We start from the raw sequence: 22,538 nt of genomic DNA, 5'->3' as shown, positions 1-22,538 counted from the left end.
TTGTTGTTCATATTTATTTGTTTTGGACCCAATGTCTTAAAGTCTGTATAATGCTTTTTGCCCTCAACCAAAAAGATACTCAAATTTATACTACTCATTTCATGAGATATAGTAAAAAAACGAAAATAATGATGCTATTTTAAATTACATTGATTACCTTGAGTGTTAGACATGTTTGATTGTAATTGGAGTAAAACCAGAGTTTTGTGGTTCTGGATTGTGTTTCATTAACCACATGTAAGACTTGCACATAAATCAACTACATTACTAAACAAACCTGTGTAACTTTATATACATGTAAGCTTTGTGATACATACCCCTTGAATCTACTTTGGACTCAATTGAGGATCATTGATAAAAGTGTTTGGAAATAAAATGATATTGAAATATTCTGTTTTTCAGGGGGAAATGTAAAGTTATACATTACCAAGATATTTATAAAGCCAGGAATTTTAAAGCGGGTCCTGATACGTATTTCTACGTTTTAAGTTATAGTCCAGAGAGTAAAAGGCTGGCGAATACTCAAGGGGAGATTCGGGTAGGCGGTAGCCATCAGGTAAGAAATCACTCCACAATGTAATATCCTAATCTATGAGAAGTCCTGTCCCTTTCTGAAGATGATACCATAAGTGTATCAATTAAGTATCTTTATTAACATCACAAGTGACTGAAACCAGCAAGAATTTTATTTTTTTGTACCACAGGTGAAGATTCTTCTGCATCAGTTTAGAAATTTCAAAACAAATCAAAATATTTAAAAAAAAAATTCCAGTTTATTTATTCTTTTTAAGAGTACATTAAAGTAATGTTGGTATTATTTTTTCTAGGCCCGCCTACCTGAGTACAAGCCTAATGTCTCGACCAATGATATGCCAGAAAGGTTGGACAAATGGGAGGTTATACGATGGCGACCTCAGTATGTCATGGACGGGGACCTTGTCATGTACCTACGTGCTGCAAGGTAACCTTGACTATAATTCACATTTCATGTTTTGCTATTTATTTTTTTGCAGGATTTGACTGTTCATAAAATTCTGAGACTTATTTTTTTTGACTTAAAACAAGTGTTTTATGCTTTCATGCATGATCTTAAATATATAAAAAGTGATGGATTTATTGGTACATGGATTCAATGTAATTAGCAAACGGACATGAATGCACATTATGTTATGGTATCCCCCTGACACTATGCAAACACTTGGTCAAGGAGCCAATCACTCATAACAGTGGATCAGTTCAGTCAATTAGAAACACATTTAAATAGCCTTGAACGGAAATAACAAGGAATTCTTCCATAGGGAGATATGGCAACAGTATTTTTCTTTAACAATTTCTTTTGCAAAAAAATAAATGGTAATTCCAGAAAAATTGATTACCATTTAAGATGAAACCTAGTGTCATTTCTACTGAAAGTTGTATCAATCTCCCTGTATTGTTATTTCCGGAATCATCCTAACCATTTCTGGCTCTCCATAGCATAGCGTTCTCTATACACACTATAGACATTGCACACATGTAAATATAATTGCTTGATAGTTCTGACAAGACTTACAATCATTTGGATAAAAATATTAACAATTAAATAATTTGTCTGACTGTCAATTTACATGACCAAGAATTTTGTATATTGAGGATTTTAACCTTGAAATATGATAAATGCAGTTAAATTTGTTGCTCTCCTAATTCAAACCATATACATGTATTATAAGCAAATGCTAAAAATATTCAGCCAGTCTGTGGTAAACAAACTATGACAAAAATTGTCCAACTGGCAAATTTGTTTTCTTTTTGCAATTAATAAAATAGCATGTTTGTCTGAAAATGGCCTTGGTAATGTTTTGAAGAGCTACACTCAGTTCAAAATTCTGATTCTCATATGTTTGTTTTAAAGGAGTATTGCAGCATTTGCAGGGCTATGTGATGGAGGATCAACCGAAGATGGTTGCCAAGCAGCCTCCATGGATGAAACAACTTTACAAGCCATGGATGTGGTAAGACTTTTGTAACTTTAAATGACAATATTGGTGCCAGTCATTATCACATATGTGATAGAGCTGGTTAAACACATTCCAAATATAATTTTAACACAGAGATCATTGCTACGATAGCTGAGTAATACAGGTTTCCCAAATCGGAAGTGACGAACGCCAAAGGAAAACACAAGTCATCTCTCTATATAACTGACTGATACACGGCCGAATTTCTGCTCACTAATAATTCCTTCGAAGACCAAAAGTTGTTATATGGGACTGTAAGAGGATACCTGACAATTCAATAAAGTAATTGTATGTCATTAGATAAGAGAACACAAGAAAAATAGAAATAGTCCATACATTCCCTTGTTTATATTCATTCTATACCTTATAAAAACATGGTAATGCACAGACTTTTTATGTTTTTCTTTCGTGTTCACTTATCTAGTGGCAGTCAATTCTTTTTATGAATTGTCAGATATCCTCTCACGGTCTCACACAACAACTTTTGGTCTTCGAGGGAATTATTAGTGAGCAGAAATTCGCCCGTATATCCGTTATCACTCGTCACATCAGTCAGTTATATAGAGAGATGGCTCGTGTTTTCCTTTGGCGTTCGTCACTTCCGATTCAGGAAACCTGTATTACTCAGCTATCGTAGCAATGATCTCTGTGTTAAAATTATATTTGGAATGTGTTTAACCAGCTCTATCACATATGTGATAATGACTGGCACCAATATTGTCCTTTAATAGAGCTTTAGACAATTTGGTGACCTTGAGATACATGTACATCGCTGTTGATTTCAGGCTTTACCATGAAAATGATATACCGGGTATATATTTAATATCAAGACCTGCAATGCAGCCATTATGGGTTTATTGGCATTAATCGGACACTAACTTCATGGAATATGGCCCCTGAATGTACGAAAAATCACATTTTTAGCTTGTGGACCCTTTATAGGTCACAATTGTTATCTGAATATCACCTTTGCACCATAAGGAAGGTTGAGTTTGATTTTTGGGAAAATCAAAATGAAACTGCCTGACAAAATGGCTGCTCCTTGTACGCAAATAGTGTAAAAGTATGTAATACAAAGGTTTTGAACCCCCTTGAGGTCACAATTTTTGTCCGATTTTGTTGAAACTTAAAATATGTTTATATCTTAAAGATCTCAGTTACTTTTGATACTGGCGCATTTCGGACCATTACTTACTGGATTATGGCTCCTGATAGTACGAAAAATAACATTTTCTTTTTTAGCTTGTTCTCTATCCATCTATTGAAAAATGTGGGTGTATCTTGCATGGCAACCACATGTTATTACACTGAAATCATGATGAAGTAATCAGAAGAAAATTCTGAACAATAATAATGGGGTTTTAAAATTTTGCCTCTTATCATCAAATTCTATTCGCAAAAGAAATTGATTAAACTTAACACTTGAAAATTGCCTGGATAATCCGGGTAATGTTTGTTTTTGTCAGACCTATCTTAAGTATAAATCTTGATTTAGTTAATATTCCCATATTTTTATTTTGTAGCTCCATCGTCATGACTACGATACAGGCAAGGCTTTACAAGCTCTAGTGAAATCTCCAGCACTACGAAGTATTGATAAGAAATGGACAGAAGATGATTCGGTAAGCTATTGTCTAATCTCAAGGCTTATGTAAAGGGCGTGCGATAAATACAACCACCACAATGATACCATCAACATTCTAGTAATACAAACCATAGTGTAAATTTGTATTAAATTCCACTTGTATTTTGTGCAGAATGAACTTTTTCATGAACATTTTCAGGAGTGCAGGATTCATGACGCCCTGTTTTAAGCCAGTCAGTTATTGTTTACTCCAATGAAGGATGTAAACTAAGTCTAACCCAAATGAAGAGTTGTTTTGACATAGAAGTGATTGTCCGATATGGTTACTATCGGTTTTACCGATATCAGATGTTGACAGCTAAATATATCGACCGATACAGATACAATTACCGATAGTGGTGGATATAAAACTAGTACACATTAAAGTGTCTCGAATGTCATGATAATCTATGTAGTTACATGTCATAGTTAGTCGGCGAAGGACCTGGTACTATTTAACCAATGCGATGTTTTTTTAAGGGAAAAAAAAAATTGGGGCACACCCCCTCTGCAGACAAAAAATACACACTATTAATTGTGAACTAAAACTATTTGCTGTATGAATAATATATAAAGTTGAGAATATCAGTTATTAAATTCCCAAACTTAGTCGGCACCTGTATCATATCTGTCAGAATGGTTCATGCAATAATGATACAACATCAAAGTGATAGCTTCCAATCTGTCAACAGTGGCAATCACATCATATTCTGCCACCATTCCCCCCCACCCCCTTTTCCATCCTTCATTTCAATCACGCGTATACCAGTACCGTAGCGGGTTAAATAAAACGAAGGAAAAAATGCAGCGAAGTAGTAAGATTTGGAGCTATTTCACATCAGCGACAGTGATCAAAGGAGGACCATTGTTTATTTCATAGTATATAAATTTTAAATGAAAATTCAAAAGCCTAAATAGGTATTATTGTTCAAGTTTGTGATCTTGTTTCTGGTATATAAGTCCACTGCATGATGTCGTACAATATCAGCAGGCATTGAAATGGGATCGAGAGGCCTCTGCGATATTCTATATTTTTGATCATCATCCAGTGGATTTATTCCATATTCTATGATTTATCGGATGGACTTTTGTACGTTTATGTCTGTTTGCAAATGCAGAGAAATAGTATTCTTTCAAAAATGCATCGAGACACCCGAACAATGTGTGAATAAGGATTAAAAAAAAAATAACGTAGACTGGTAAGGATTTTGCACTGTTTATTATTTCCTTTTACGGCCTCCATGAGAGCCTTGTATTGCGTCTAAATAGTCACGAGCACGGCAACTAAAATAATTTTACTGAGTGTCAAGCAAATTAATGATTTAAAAGAAGTATTTATCAGATGGTTTTTTCCAATAAAAGTATGGCAAATGTGGTATATATGGAAAGTATAGACACCCAATCTTACCAGAAAAATACTGGATTACCCAAAAAAACACCCATGGGGCAAGCACTGGACAAAAATTGATTGAGGGAGCGGTTTTTATTTCTTGATCAAATGGTTAGGCAGTTTGGGGAACATTGAGGGGTGTCAACGTACAGAAAATAATTAAGAATTTACTTAGGCCTCAATATTTATAGTAAGTGGACAGTAAGTAATGAAAAATTTACTCTCCCACAATGAAGTAAGATGACAGCCATGGCATCAAAAAACTATTTATTTATAGCTATAGGCATCTCCTGGCGAATGCAAAGATTTGATAGGGATTTGCAGCAAATTTTTAATAGATAATTAGTTTGAATATGTTTTTAGTCCAAATATATCATCATATCACACAGTTTGTATGCGGGGAAAGCATCTTTAATGGTTCACAACTCGAATTGAGTCCTTTTGAACAAATATTGGTGACTTCAGTTTCGGCAAAATGGCAGAGTATCTATCGATACCGATGTTGGAACAGATTATCGGACCATCACTATACTAGTATGATTACAGATCATGTTGAAATAAAACAAATTGTCAATCGCTAAAACATTTTCTTCATTGATTGCCATGTGGGTTGCTATTGGTCGCATAATGGCATCTTGAGTTTATGAAGTTTTTTTGTGGCCCTACAGGTATATGCTTTTTCCCAACTATTGATTATGAATGTTGCAGGTAATAGTGATGAATAATAGACAAAATATAAGATATAAAATGACCCAGACCTGAATCATATGGCAGAATGTCCTTAATAAATTGTACAAGCAAAGACACGTGAACAGTAGAATATCCTGTGTATGTGTTGCTTAGATATTGAAATCTTCATTTTGCTGTTGGATTTAGTTTATTCATGTTTCTTGTTATTTCATCATTTCAGAAACGTTTTGTGAAGGGCTTGAAGCAATATGGGAAGAATTTCTTTAAGATCAGAAAAGAACTTTTACCTAACAAAGAAACGGTGAGTACTTATATTGACTTTCATAGTATAAATATGGAATGCGAGAAATCAAGGAAGCATGCAAAGTAGAAGTCAAGGCCGGTCATGAAGAACCTTGCAGATAACCGTGATCTAGATCTTTCCCATCTTCCCATTGCAGATAGTAGAGAATTCAAATCAATCTCTGCTGAAGTTCATTCTTACATTTCTTGTTTAGTACATCTTTATCAGCTTCAAAACCAGCTCTGAACTGATACTAAGGAATCCAGAATGACAAAAAAGTTTTATATTCAATACAAGTGTACCATTCAGGACTAGCATTTGTTAAGAAGAAGCATCAGACTTGAACAGTGACCGTTGAACGAGCGGTCCTATTTTTAACAAAGCTACGTTGTTTTGTTGGAATTAGTATATGTAGCACCTTAAGTCTTTTGTCAGATGTGGAAAGCGGGCCACCACATCCTACGTATGACCCATGCACTCTCTTCTTACTACATATCTTTGTAGCCTTTTTAATTTCTTCTTTGGCTTCCTTCTTCTTACTACTATCACAGTAGTTAAGACAGTTGTCTTCTCACTAGTTAAGACGTTTGTTTTACCCGGAATAACAATGCAACAGTTCGTTTTTACATTTTATATATCAAGCACTGGTTACATAAGATAAAAGTATAGATTACAATAAAGTCATTTTCTCAATCCCAATCCACCCGAACTCGCTAGGAGTCTGCTGATAGAAATTGCTACATCTTCTCCCTTTGAAATCTAGTGGCTGTCTCACGAAAGCATAGAGATATAGCTTTGGGTTTGGACCTTCAATTATCTAATTGGTCAAATATGAAGTAATTGATATAATGATTGGTTAATTAGCCTAATGACTTCGAAAACCACCATTATATTGACAGTGGAAACTTACGACCAGAAGTGTTACATGTGTTATTTTGTTTTTAAACCAGAATTAAATATTTACCAAATTATAACTCTTTTTATGTGTAAATCTGTTACTCATTATTTGAGTGCATGAGATCTGACTTCTATAATATATGTGAATCCAATAATTAAGTAAAGATACAATATATTGCTATTATTAATTTAAAGAGCAAGAATTCTACCAATAGTCTTACATACATTCTCTCACACTTAGTGTTAAAATATTATACAATGCTTTTGTAATTCAAATTTATATGCTCAGCATGGAGTGTGATAAAAATAAAATAAAATAAGGTCAGAAATTAAAATTAGTACACACACACACACACACACACACACACACACACCTACATCTACTTTTACATTCTAGTTTACCAAAACTAATGCACAATCACTCTTGTTTCATTCTTCCAGATCCTTAAAAGCAAACATATTGGTAAAGTTCCCAACAAAAAAAGTTTTTAAAACAAATTAATTTAAACATCTGCAGACAGCAGGTTGTGTATGAGTCAGTCTATCATCTCACGCCTGTGCCATTAAGTTTTGCAATATAAATCTAATTGAAAACTGGATACCACATATAAAATTATAGTAAAGTTTTTGTTTTATTACTTCAATACACCTTAAACAATGTCAAATAAAATGTTTTTCTTTGTGATCAAAAGTCTCTCAAGATGTATTTGTAAGCTTATGCGAAGATAAAGTTTTTGATCAGGAGTTAGCATACACACACCTTTTTTACTTTATTCTGTAAAACAGCTGCTTTATCTTAGATTACATTAAACATTGTCTATCTAACATTCGAACACCCCAACATATGAAAACTATTATTAAAGATCTTTGTGAAAGGATAATATTTTCACACGACAAGCCAGATAAAACATATCATTTACGATAGATACTTATACACATGATAGTTATAGCTTGATTATGCTTATACTTACATACTTGTTACAGCCAACAAAACATATTTCTTTTCATGCATGTAATATTATATACACATGTTTGAATATTTTGATAACATAAGATAAATAGCAGTAAGACCTTTGATAATATATTTATTAGATGCCTTTACAATGCAGTAGAGAATTTCCATGAAACAAAAGAAAAAAGAAACATTTTCATGCACATAACATTTTATGCAGATGTTTAACTATTTTAATACTGAAAGATGTAAGATCTTTGTCATTAAGACATGTATTGCTATTTCACACAACACTTGTAATACTTTGAACATTTTACTATAGAACTTAACATACATTTTGTGAAACCGGCCCTTTCTCTGGTAGGATTGGTTAGGGTTTCTTGAAACTGTTACAAGTAACCCATACCTAATAGTAAACAGTACTACACACTTCATCTGCTGAACTTTAAAAATTAAATGATGATAATTTTCAGTTGCTGAGAAAGCTTGTGTACATTAATACTTTTAAAAAAAGGCAAATGTTATTCATATTAATGCTACCCTAGCGTCTACCACCCCTCTGCCTATCTCCTATAAGAACACTTTTTTAACACTAGTCAGTTATTATTCTCAGCACCCAAACAAAAGAATGTGCATACCGGTATTCAATTTTTACAATTCAATACAGATCTTGCCAATTTACATTTGTAGATAAAAATATGTGGACGTGAAACATTAAACATGATTTGTTTACACGTAAGTGTTGGAAAATGTTAATGATATTATGTACTGCATGTACATCAATGTACAGGGTGGGTAAAACAATACAAAATTACCTTTTATCATTCATGTACATACATGTAGAAAAACCACGTAAAAATAGTTCTCTCCCTTATCCCTCACCCATTTTCTCATCATCTCCCCTCTTAGATCTTCTCATCAACCCCAAGGGGGTAATATCGCCCACTTTGGGAAACACTGATACAGATTATATGAAATATCTCTAGGCACATTATCAAATTGATGATTGAACACAGCTGCAGTTTGACTATAGTTAATAAACATCCAATTTCATGAAGACAAGCTCAAAGAACTGAGAAAACAACAAATAACTTTGAAAACGCTTTAGAATAAACAGATTTTGTAAAAAGGAACACCCTATGTGTAAAAAGAAGCATATCCAAGCCTTTGTGAAGTGTTAGATGACCTATAAACCTTTTGTCTACAGCTACTGGTATGTTCGTGAATCCATGTGGCAGATGGCTGTCAAAGAAACCAAAGGGCAAACAAAAACAAATATCTGCATAAGTTTTGTACAAGAATAAAGAAAATGTATTTTATGTAATGTATTTAATGATGATAAAATGTGTTTAATACCCAATAGACAATGCCACCAAATTTTGTGTTTCCAAGATCTTAATTGAACCTCATTCTGTTAATTATATTTTAAAATTCTTGATGTTTATCACTTTATAGAGATACAACTTCAGTTTATTTTCAAACCCTTTATTCGGTAATGTCATACTGTGTGTTTGCCAATGCAAAAAAAAAGAAATATTGTGTTTTCCATTAACCATAGAGATGATATAATATGAGCAATGAATATATCGACTAGAGTGTTATAAAGTGTTGAATGACCTTTACCTTCTTTACCAGTGTATGTTTAATAGACCATGTGTGTACATAGTGTCTACGGCCCCCTGGGTTATGAAATATTATACCAGTACCATTTATACAGTTGTAGTATAATTTACATGTTACCTTTATCACCATATAAAACTCATCCCAGATATATATCATCTAAACAGATAATCTACCACATACTAAAGTAGATCATTAATATGCTAAAAAAAAAAAAGTTAATATCATGTACAAGCTCCTGTTTCATAAAGCACAGCTAAGACTTGTGTATATTAATTAAAAATTTGCCGTACCCTTTTCCTGTTTCCTAATTAAAAATTTGCTAACCACAACAAAGTTGGAGCCATGGCGACTCAAGTGAGGAAGACACTTGCTTGGCTACCAGAAAGTCCCGGGTTTGTATTGATACCCATGTTTTCCAAGAAAATGTTCAAAGAGTTTCCAGTCTGGTTTCCCCTTGTCAGTCATACAGGACAGAGGGCCTGGCCATGAACCAAGGTCCTGTGTATTAATTAGCTTGCTCATAAATGAATCTGTGGCAACTTGAATTCGATCTAGAGTAGGTGGAAATGTCACTGTCCAGACAAAGTTTCCCTCATACTCAAAGCAAACTGCATGTCGTATGCCTGTCTTCATTGGCATATCTGGTACATGAAAGTAGAACGTTACATCCCATTTCATTTCATACCTAAGTTGTTATTAATATTTTTAGTCCAATCCCTTTTTGAAACCCTCACTTATCAAATGAGTTAAAGTAACTTAGTCTCTAACTCAATATTATCCAAAGTCTTAAACATTGAAAACACAAATTATTTGTCAATTTAAATCAACATTGATGTTGTGAACTTACCGGGATAAAATGGGCTTCTGATATCAAATATTTAAGACAAAATAAACATTTTACCATTGGTACACGAATCGTGTACGATAATGCATTTCAGTGCCATGTGTAACGAGGCTAGACATATTCCACAAGGCATGTCGAGCAGTGCCGCCATTTCTTATCTGGAGAGCATGAGCAATAAATAATATCGTGTAGAACTGGAATAACCAGGCGCTAGAGATTTCCATTCGATTGAGACTTCTGGCGTATTTCGATTAGAAATTACAGTAAAATTAGAAACGATTGAATGTAAATCAGTTTATATACATTCATATAGCATTATTATATGCCTTGCGCCCATTTGTGTCATTTTCTAGGTCCCAAATATTAGCAATTTAGCTCCTTTAAGTAGCATGTAACATTTTGGCATGCATTTATATCGAAAATGTTCCTTTCTGTTTTTTTCTTTATACACAATATTTAACATCAACACAATCCAGTTACAGTTTATTATTGCTTTAGTTTTTGTAAACTTTTAAAAATGTCATCATATTTACATTGGAAACTGTCTTATGATATTGTCTGTATTCATGTGTTGAACAAGCTTTTTATTTAGAATAGAAATAATGTAACATGTGTAGAACATGTGTAACAATTGTTTCTGAAGAACATAGTTAAATATGCTGTGTGTGCATGTACATAATAATGATGTAATATTTTACCAGTGGCATGGCAGCCTCAATAGTGGGGATAGAAGTCTGGTAGGTATGGCTCGTGTTTAGTGATAAAATAGTTCTTAATCTCAGATTACGATTCTGTTTATAATCTCCTGTATACAAAATGTACTGTTCCCTGAACCAATCTCTAACTTCTGTATGATAAAACCAGAACTAATTCACCAGAAAGCAGCTCATGCAGAAATGCAAAAATACATCTTTGTGTTATATGAGACTCACTGTGTATTACATGTAAGGCCTAAGGGCAGTGGATCATTTAAAATTATGAGGATAGAGAACATTTCTAATTTTATTAGGTGCATATTTTAGTTTCGTTAAAACTGTAAAATGAAGCAGTACATGTGTTACAAAATAAATTAACTGCATTGTTTTTATTGGTCTAGTTATTCTTTTACAGTGACACTGACAACTAGATTGTACATTATAATTTAGAATTAGTTTCACATTATTAAACCACATTTTCAAAATATTTTATATCCCTAGGACATAATAATACAAATTTAATATTTTAATCTAGGCATTATTTTATCTGATTTATGGATACCCGTAAATGGTGGTACAATAAAATTTGATGTGATTTTGTTGTCTTTAATTGCTACACTAACAGTATTCAACATTTCACTTCTGACACCAATCTTATTTTTAAAAATTAAAAATGTCATTTATGATTTTTGACTCGCTGCAGTTAAATATTATCTGAGTAAAGCAATAATAAATAATGACATAATCTAAATCCGGACATTGGAGTAATATTATTGAAGCTTTTATTGTTTTTGTTTAAATAATGTTTCATTTAGTTGGACAAGTAAAAAAATTTATATCTTTAAATTAATTCCAATTGTCGAATAATCCTCACCTGTTATAAACTAAAAAGTGCTGATTTGGTCATTTTTACCCAGAAATACATGGAAGGGTTTTATAACATAAATACAGGCATGTAAAAAACCTTATTTTTTAAGCTATTGCAGACAGGTGTGGATTTTAATTGCCCACCTGGTACAATTCTTAAATACAAATATTGTACAGTTTATTGTACCAAACAGGGCAATACAGGCTTCATCCGCATAGTTAATACCCAAATAAATTACGAAGATATGTTAACATGTTGGCCTAACTGTCAAGTAGTTTTAACAGTTAATGAATGGTATAAACAATAATAACTATTAAACACAAACATTTTTTTTTTTTACATTAAATATATATATATGCTAAGGCCGCAGTTAATTAATTGTCTGTTTCTTATGACCCATCTGCATGTCCATTTTCATCCATAATAATTACACACTTCCTTAATTATTAGGACAAATTCGTTTCGTAAAGTTTGTAAAACTATAATTTGTTTGCCTTCAAATATAAACAATGAATTGATGCATGAAGGCGGTAAGTAAACTAGGCTAGAATGTGAAAAATTCCATCATAACATACAGTAAGGCTGTATCATATCTGTCATTCAAACTAAGTAAATTCTTTGGAATTAACTGAGATTATAAATAATATAACTTATTTTGTAATCAAAAATCCAAAGGTCTGCTTTTAAATATTTATGTTCGAACAAATCATCAAATTAACCTGATAAGAACAGGTCATTTCGTGACCTGTCAAAGTAGGGAAAAATGAAGAAATGAAATGCCAAGAATGAAGGAATTCAGGAAGGCTTAACTTAAAAGCATATCACTACTCATAGTTAAGGCCTACATGTACCATTATGATCAAGTTTGCCAATGAATGCCCTGCTGTTGTGCAATAGATATTGTAAATCTATAAAAATTCATTAAAATGTGAATAAATCATTGTCGTCCGTTACCGTTGAGTTTTCGATGACCAAGTAACCGAGATAAGTTATTCCTTAAACTCAAAATTTTTAAATTTCATATCAATAATTAACAATTACCTCATGTAGCATGTATATTTCACAAACACAGGCCATGAGAAACAGATAATTAACTGCAGCCTAATATCTGTTCATGAATATTCATATGTTTGTTCAGTTCAGTGACTTATTGTGGGGTTTTATCTCTGAATAACAGTTCAATGACTTATGGTTTTTTTTCATAAATTGTATCTGAATAGACAGCTCAATGACTTATTGGGGGTTTCAGCTCTGAATATACTGTTCAATGACTTATTGGGGGTTTTCAGCTCCGAATAGACAGCTCCATGACTTATTAGTGGTTTTCATCTCTGAATAGATAGACAGCTCAATGGGTGTTTTCATCTCTGAAAAAGAAAAACAATTTGTGTTTTGTTAGTGTTATCATACTGAAATATTTATTAATCAAGTATCAACCGCAAATGAATAAACTTGCAGGCAATGAATTCTGTGAGAACTTTTATTGTGTCTAAACTGCTAATTCCTCAGTATTCAAGTCTCAGTGAACCTTTAACATTGTGATGTTCTACCCTATAGATCACCACAGTTACAACAAATGTTTAAATTTACCTTACACTGTCTAACATTCTATCTCACTAAACTCTAAAACATGACTAACATTTCTCCATTAATTCTATGTAACAACAATCTCAAAGATTTCATCTATCTTCATTGCTTGGCATTTTGTGTGTAGCTGAACCCTTGATTAGAATTGAGAAATAATGTCTTTTCATTGGTCTACTATTTGTCAATGTTTTATCTTGCCTCTTATCTGAAGCATCACATCCAGACACCTTAACTAAAACATAATGTTCCCAGAGAAAACAAAAATCTTAAATTCTGCCAATGATCAGTATTTGGCATTCAGTCTGTAGTGTGAAACCTACAATCAAAATTCTTATAAATATCTGCACTGTCTCATTTTTCTGATCTTCTTCATCATATATATGACAGACAGACTGTTTATGAAGAAATATCCTTTCTCATACATTTTTGTCTTTATCAGTTATAAATATGGGGGTTAACATCCTACTATTCTGCTCCAACTCGGCTAATGAAGATGTGCTTACACCAGTGCCGACACCAGTGTGCTATGAGGGAAATTTTTCCTGGAAAACGGCATTACGGCCTACTCTTATATTGAATTCCAACCACCAAGGGATCTTTTACATGCACACCAATGTGTACATGGGATCTTGGTTTTTCATCCCTAGAAAGCTGTCCTTTGTTCTGCACCACTGACAAGGGGACCACGCCAGACAATCCTGATGAACTTTCTCGGCCAACACCATGATGGAACCCACGACCTCCAGACTAGCAAGTCAGCGTCTTACTCACTTTACTCCCTTCTTAGTTAAGTGCCTATACTTTGCTGATGTAAAGTAAAACAACTTATCAATCATTTAAGATAGATGTCTTTTATTTTTGTTCTGTATAAAGTATTTATTTAAGAGAACCCATGAATTTTGTACTCAAATTAACATGTTCCAAAAAACATTTTTTGCTCTCACAAACTTCGATAGGCATATGTGAAGATTTTTGGGCTTGAGTTGGATCTTTTCATGGTGGAGGAACTCTCTGGTTTCCAAGGTGCAGTCACACTATCTTCCAAAATATATGTATCAGTACTAAATGTTTGGTGTTTAAATCACCTGGTTTTTAGTGTTACTAGTGTTTAAATTACTTTGCTACATACAGAGTATTTCTTTCCACCCAAAGTTGACTTGCCCTAAAGTTCAATTTATTTCACATATAGTCTGTAATAGTCATCAAGAGATCTTATCATTATTGTTGTTAATACTTGAGTAGTAAATTGATATACCCTACTCTTTAAATTGTTATCTTCTAGCAGAAACAGCCAACATGTTGACTTCAAGAAAGTAAGCCATTTCTATCGACATATTACATGCTCGACTTCAGCTCAGGTCTTTTTCGCTCCGTGCAGCTACGATTGGAACTCTTAGAACTAATTTTCATGCCACACTCAGTTAGACGGCAAGTTAATCTCCCGCTTATATACCCATTAAGTGTAGCAACATGTTTAACTGTAATATGGCGTGCGTGTGTGCATTTCATGTACATGTGTTTAAGTCTTTAACTGGCTGAACAAACCCTTGGTTTTATTATTGCCATGTAATATACTCGCAAGCACGGCTCAAAGATTCTCTTACAAAATTGATTGTTCAATGAGTGATATACTTGAGGAGATGCAATAATGTGTTTTTGGAATTAGGTTACTTTGTGTTGAGCTTCATAAAACAGTGCTGCTATTCCTATTCAATTTCAAATCCCACTAAAAGCCAAGATGAATCTGAAATGAAATTTATAAAAAGTGTCTAACTAAGTTGACCTTTTTGGGTGTAGACAAGCTGTTTATGTCATTTCCATTTCGATTAATCTGTATCTTTGATTGAAATTGAAAATACATCCATGAAAGATTATGGTGATTCTGATTAGAAATTTATCTAGATATTCGGATACACTTTGAAAGATTCTAATCTCTTAAAGGACCATACACAGATAGTTTATAAAAGTGTTATTTTACCAAGGTTTTAAGTAAAAAAAATGCTTGAAAAACTTTGGAAATTTCAGCGGTGTTACTGAAAAGAGTGATCCACTGTCATATTAAGTACAGGAGGTCTGCACTTACACGCAAACAAAACTGAAAAGACAAACCTGCAGACAAGTGACAAAATACACAGGCACTGCAATAATGAGATATTGAAAGTCCCAAGCAATGAACTCCTGGAAAGCTCCTTATCATAGATTCGACTCATAAATTGAAACTTAAAGTGTCTACATGTCCCTACGTAACTGTATAGTCTGATCTCGTCAAAGTGAAAATTAGTTTTTACCGACTGACTGTTGAAGACTTCTAATCTAACGCCTCGTGAGGAGTTACAGGTTTGGCCAAGTGGTGTTCTAAGTCATGTGCTTCAAATCACAAGATCTGTCATTGAATCAAGTGGTGTTGTTTCAATACAAAGCTTGTTCGTGACAAAGAGTAAGTTCGCCTGCACATCCTAATGGGATCTCAGGGTGTGCTGTCACTGTTAAAGACAGCGATGCTTAAGTGAATTAATGAATAAAGATTCACTGTGTTGAGTTGATGCTAAAACCCCATCTACTCACTCCCTGTTTCATTTTTTTAAAGATTATTTCCTGTCACATTTCTCTTCAAATTGCCAATATGATAAAATTTCAACTTATCTTTGATCCTTTCTTATGTTATTTAATTTGGTTACAGTTTTTTGTATGTAAATTATATCTTTTCAAACTAGACTGTTTGCAATAAAATATAATATACCATTCATATGATCTTATTAATCTCTCTATAATATATTACTCTTTTGTTCTGTGTATTTATTGCTCGAGATGAATTCATTACCCTATAATGCAAAACAGTATAATGTTTTAATTTATATTCATACTGGTTATTGTATATTATCCTCATCTTAACAATATAACATGGATACACAAGAGGTTCAACAGTCCGTACAATTAAATATAATGGCAGCTCTCTGTTTAGTTTGTATCGATGGTCTAATTATTGTTAATAAAAATACAAAACGCCACTCGCTACTACTAGAATGTAGCTAGCCTCCTAGTATGCTCTCTTAAACTCAGAGTGAGAGATGTACAATCATTGAATGCACGCTTTGTGGATCTTCACACTGGCTGACAAGCTTGCTGTTCTAACCCAATGTACTGCTACACAGTGTTCTAGTCCAGTGTTAATACGGTAGCTAGCTACTGTCGACCCTGCCAAGCTTCATTCAATATCTCTCACATACTCAATGTTATGTGTGCTTCCAAGGCGGCCATCTTTGTTAGGTCTTAAAATAGTATCAAGCTTGTAGGTTAAATGATGTCGTTTTGAAGCTTTCTCTACTGTTTGTTTATTGTTATGAAGAAAATATTCAGTGTTGTGTTATTGTTTTACGACAGTTAGTACGTTTACAAAGCGGTAAGATTTTCTATTTTACTCATTTTGAGTGAAATGCTTTTATTTGTGTTGGTTTGTTTGGAAGAGAAGAGTTTGACATACATCGATTCAGTATGAAAACTGCTGCTGGTAGCATACACATTCATTTTGTTATTTGTATTGGATGATGTAACGGTTGCAATTGATGAAAACAATTGTCAAAATAAAGGATTATCAAAATTAAGGATTTAGAACATATTAAGGATTTAGAATATGATATTAAGGACTATAGTTTAAGGATTGTCATTGCTTTTTTCTGGTTATAACCGGTGTTGTTAATGTCAAAAAATTTTGAGTAACAAAGCCTTATGCTATCTTTTGTACTTAGTCTGTTTACTCATACAGTGCACATGTATTTGCATGTAATATGATGAGCATGAATAACAAAGATTATTGTATTACACATTGGTTATATGGAAGCTGAAAGGTTTTTCAAATCTAATTTATCACTTAGTCACAGCAAACCAACTTGTTCACATTTATTTCAAATTAATGTAAAAACTGTTATATTATAATTTAGCACATCTAAGTATAAAAAGCCTTCATGAAGAGTAGGTTAGCTGGAACAAATAAGGTAGCAGAATTATTAATACTATATTTGTCAACGATTAAAACACAAAGATTGTGATGTGAACTAAATAGAAAGCAGTGTAAACTTTAAAAGCCACAACTTGATTGATTTTAATAATTTTTGGACCAAATCTTTTTTTTATTAAAGTCCTTGATTGTGTATTGTCTTAAACGCTGTTCCGTCTTCATTAGCCCAAAGGACGTTAAACCCCATTTCATTTCATTTATACTCTGTATATCACCATTTTATAACTTGTTGGCAAGTCTGGAGATAAGGCACCTGTCACAGACATTGTTAGGCACACAATGCCTTTGGTCCTATTCATTACTTTTGGCACTGATTTATCATTGTATGTCTTTTATTGATTCATTAGAGTCTGACATTTCATCAGGTACATCTAAAACCATCCTTTCCAGGGCTATGTTGGGACTTTAATGTAGATTCATTTTTGCTAAACAGTTTTTGCATTTTTGAAATCTTTGATAAACTGCTGTGAACTATTTTCATTAATTTAGCTTGGTAATATTTTTATGTCAATTGTAGGAAATGCCATTGCTTCAATTTTGAGAATTACAGTGTTGACTAGAATCTACATAATGCCTGTGATCGATGTCTTTGAATACCGCAACAGACTTAATTCCAAATATTACAAAGTTTGTTGTCTGGAATAATGTCTGTAGGTCTGGTAATACTGTATTTTGACCTAAATCAGCGTTAAATTTTTTTTCAGTACTTTAAATTATAAGGTGTTTGATTTTATATATACTTATTCTGTAACTAAACCATTAAAATAAATTCCAGTTTATTTTGAAAGAAAAACATTGTCAAGTGAATTAACTTTTAGTAGGAAAATAATAGGTATGCCTGGACTGACCTGCTGTCATTGGAAATAGTAGTGGTCTCGTGATAGTGCACTAATTTTTATCGAGTTAAGTTTTACTTCATAGACTGGATCACAGAGGGAGCAGAAATCAGATCTTCAGTAGAATTTCCAATTAGGATTTACATTCTATCAGATGAATTATTTGTTGTCCTAACCTGACAAATTAAAGCAATGAAAAGAGACGATTTTCCATTCAAACAGGGGAGCTGAAGGGGAATCATGCATTCTGTCATGGTTACAAAAATAACCAATGCCATAATTTCAACGAAATCAGAATGTAAATCCCACTGATACACAAAAGATAAATTCCCAACCATGCATGGTATGATACTTAAAATCAAAAGTGAAATGAATGTAAGTTTTACTAATACACATGTGGACTACCTATAGTCCATAATATGCCTAGAATAGATGGGTGTTAAGGTGGGGGATTCACCAAGCTAAAATTTTATGTTTCATGTTATGTTGTACTCATCCCTTTCATAGCACACACGGCCACAGTAAAAAAAAAAAACTGTATGTTCGTCTCATATTCTTGTAATAACCTGATTATTGTGTTCAATGCTTTCTTTTTTATATTGATTCATTAACTTGTTATCCATTGTTCGACTTTCCAATTCTAACTATTTATTAATAATGTCTTGTTGCTCTTTGTTGTCCGTCTGATAGATTTATTAAGGATTTCCGTCTTTAACCGAATGATTTTGTGTTAAATGTAGAGAGAGTGTTGTTTATGGTATTGATTAAGTTATAGTAATAATCAATTTAATAGCCCAGCACAACTTAAAGGAGCAGTCTGAGATATATTTTGTTGCAAATTTGGAAACCTTTATTCAGATTTGGTACATCAATCTGAAGCTATGTGGTACACTCTTTCATGGTTGGTGTAGTACCCAAATTCCATGCTATCCCCATTTACCTTTTCAACAGATTTGCGGTTGATGTGGTTTGTTATCGTAACAACAGTAGCAATGACAATTGAGGCTTCACTGTTCTTTTAACAGTGATAACTCGGATCAAAGTGAAGTAATTTGACTGAAATTTCTATAATATTCCCTAATCATTTGTCTAATCTTACATAATGCCCCCTTTAAGTGAGTTGAGTAATCACTGAACAGCTCAATGTTTTGTGTTAAAACTCTATTGGGGCTGTTAATTTTGTATAGAGTAACTTAAAGATGCGTGACGTAAGAGCTAAGTCTGCCTAATGAACATCTTTTGTTTGGTCTCAAATGCTATATAAATCATTAAGATAAGGATTTTCTGATAATAATGTGCATATGTCAAAAAAATCTCTATTGTGCAAATTCAAAAAACAGTTTTTATACGCCGACATGGAAATGTGGTCATATATTGCCTCGGTCCATCTTCCAAAATTTCTTGTGAACACTCTATAGACTACATTTATTATCTGATGATTTTTAAATTTATATATGTTGTTTACATTATTGAGATGAAGAAGTCTATTTAATTTCAACAATTTCCATTGCTTCTAGAGTTATGGTCTTGTTTCACTGTGTAGAACCTTGTGAACACTCTATTGACAAAAGTTATCCGATCTGTATGAAATTTTTATGCATTATTTAGATTACTAAATCAACAAAGCCTATTGAATATCAGCAATTTCCATTGAATATTTCTAGAGTTATGGCCCTTGTTTCACTTTGTTGAATCCCTTATGAACGTTCAAACGACAAAAGTTATCATTCGATCTGTATGAAATTGTCTTGTAAAAGCTCCCATTACCTACAAAAGAATAAATATGTGACAACCCTTGCCGCCAGCTTGGACGATTTAGCTGCTGTGGGCGTATGTTTTATTTCCTGGCAATCTATCTTAGAATATCTAAAAGTAATTGTGAAAAAAAAAAAAACTGTGGCTAGTGATGCGAGTAGTACTCTAATTAGCTGTAAATATAATAATGAATTTCATGTTTGAGGCGCATTAAGAAAACGAACCAATACTTTGCTTTTGTATAAAAAGTTCACTTAACTTAACAATTTTGTTATATTTTATATCACTCAAAATAACCATATTTGATCTTATCTCATTATTGGAAATCGAGAGCTCTGGCCAGCAAAAAGTAAGGTATTTTTCACATGTATCTAAAACCACGTCTTATCAGTAATGGATTAGTATACTTTCCCCATTTAGTCTAATTTGTACATCCTTGATACAACTTATGTAAATCAAAAATTAATTTATTACTGACCAGCAAAGTTCTCAAAAGGGTTAATGCTTTTTCAAATCTTAAACCCTATAGCCATGACAATTTCCTTTGTATATGTTATGACCATTTATCAAGTGGTGTCCAGTATCTACATGTAGATCAAAGTTTAAGATATAAGCAACAGGCAAGAAAAGTTAATATTATAAATATTTGATTGTCAAATGACCTGTTTATAATTACTATACAACATTAAACTAATTGTTGGATTAATGATTTATTGATAAATCACCAACCAGTTATTAAGTTTGATTAATGATTTATAACCAACCAGTTATTAACTTCATTAGTGAATGTACATGTATGTGCTTAACTTGAGCTTTTCTTATAGAGTATAAATTAGGGTAAAACTAAGTTTTCTGAAGCATGTATTACAGGGGTAGAAAACCAATATATAGGCAATATATTGATATGACAATAAAATTGTTAATTATCATATTAGATGTATGTTCAATAAGTTCTCATAATAGTCAAAAAGTCATTAGTGTTATGAAATTATACTCTAGAATTTACTTAGACTGTGGAAATTGTTAAGACAAGTCATTCTAAACGACACGTGATCAGCAACCCAGTATCAAAACAACAGCTTTACACAAATTTGACAACTTAAAAGGTGTACATAAAAAATTTCAGGTAAATGTATGTGACCACAGCCCGAGATCAATTTTATTAAAGGTTAGAAGGAATAGACATCATTGATCTGGTTTAAAAATAAAATAATCGATTTCATTGAATTTAATGTGTGGATGTGTTTCTTGGGATGACATTATGACCTCATTCAAAATTGTTACCCCTAGATAAAACCGTGTTGAGATATAATCGATTGTGTGTTCCTTTGTCAACACAGTAAGCCAAAAATGAAACTAAAATTACAAAAGATGTCAAGCTGTCCCATTACTAATAGATATAGCACATCTGATCAACCTAAATAAATACTTTATTTCAACCTAAAACAAGGTGGTTTATATCTTTTAAGCTTACTAGTCTATACACTGGTGTAATACAATACAGTATTTGTTTAATAAACATGAAAACTAATCCATGTTAAATGTGCCTTTTGAAGGAGAAGCTGGGGATTAAAGTTCATCATAATATTACCCTTCACCAGCATGATAAGTCACATAAATCTGATATATACCCACCAAGATAAATAGTTACAAAGAAAACAGGCGCCTACATTTCTTTATGTAATAAATATATTTCATCGAGGTTGTGTAGGAGATTAACATCTATTTCTAAAACCTCATAAAACTATTATCATTACAAAATTATGTAAGAAATTTTTTTATGTAATATGTACATCATAAGAATGTAAGGATACACTCAGCTCATTACCATAGCTTTCCTAAATATACATTAAAAGTAACACAATATTCATAAATGCACATAGTATTTGTATTCAGAAAAAGATGGATGTAAAAAGCATCTGGATTATTAAAAGAACTATGAGAATATTAAATGCTTCAAACAGATTAAAAATTGAAAAATACAGAAAGCTTATAAAAACATTTTTGTCATTCTGTATAGTAGACATAATACCCGTAATTATATTAGCATTATGGATGTGTTGTTGATAACATTCTGTTTGCACCAGTGATAGCAAATTGAAACGCATGTTGTATTTCAGGCAGTTTATAAATGTCTCGATCTTTCCAATTATATGATCCTATCTGAAGGTGGATTTCAATGCCTACACTATTCAAAGATTAACAATTGTTATCTGTTTATTTTCAGGGTGATTTAGTTGAATTTTATTATTTTTGGAAGAAAACGCCTGGTGCAGCATCGAATCGTCCTCATCGAAGACATAGACGTCCAGGACATAAACGACAGATTCCAAGATCTAACAACCAGACACCAGGTAAGAATATTGAAATCTATTTATACAGATCAGACCGGTCAATAAAAACAATTGGGTGGCTTAGTGTTGCACTACCAATCATAGGGCTTGTGGTTTCAATCCAGAAAATGGTTGCATTTCTCAGGGTT

General features: G+C 32.7%; 1 protein-coding gene across 3 annotated transcripts in view; it reads left to right on the top strand.

The window, feature by feature from the left end:
- The window catches only part of LOC126828064 (arginine-glutamic acid dipeptide repeats protein), a 77,095-nt gene that overhangs the window by 34,759 nt on the left and 19,798 nt on the right, over positions 1 to 22,538 (top strand). For all 3 annotated transcript variants that reach the window (XM_056102124.1, XM_056102123.1, XM_056102125.1), the window contains 6 exons: positions 403 to 556; positions 828 to 961; positions 1,892 to 1,991; positions 3,521 to 3,619; positions 5,922 to 6,002; positions 22,284 to 22,410. In XM_056102124.1, coding sequence (XP_055958099.1) covers positions 403 to 556; positions 828 to 961; positions 1,892 to 1,991; positions 3,521 to 3,619; positions 5,922 to 6,002; positions 22,284 to 22,410 — 695 coding nt within the window. The remainder of the gene's footprint in view (positions 1 to 402; positions 557 to 827; positions 962 to 1,891; positions 1,992 to 3,520; positions 3,620 to 5,921; positions 6,003 to 22,283; positions 22,411 to 22,538) is intronic.

Source organism: Patella vulgata, chromosome 7 (assembly GCF_932274485.2).
Source record: "Patella vulgata chromosome 7, xgPatVulg1.2, whole genome shotgun sequence".
NCBI classification, from domain to species: Eukaryota; Metazoa; Mollusca; class Gastropoda; family Patellidae; genus Patella; species Patella vulgata.
Note: the sequence above shows the minus strand (reverse complement) of the source record. Positions and strands in the feature narration are given on the sequence as shown.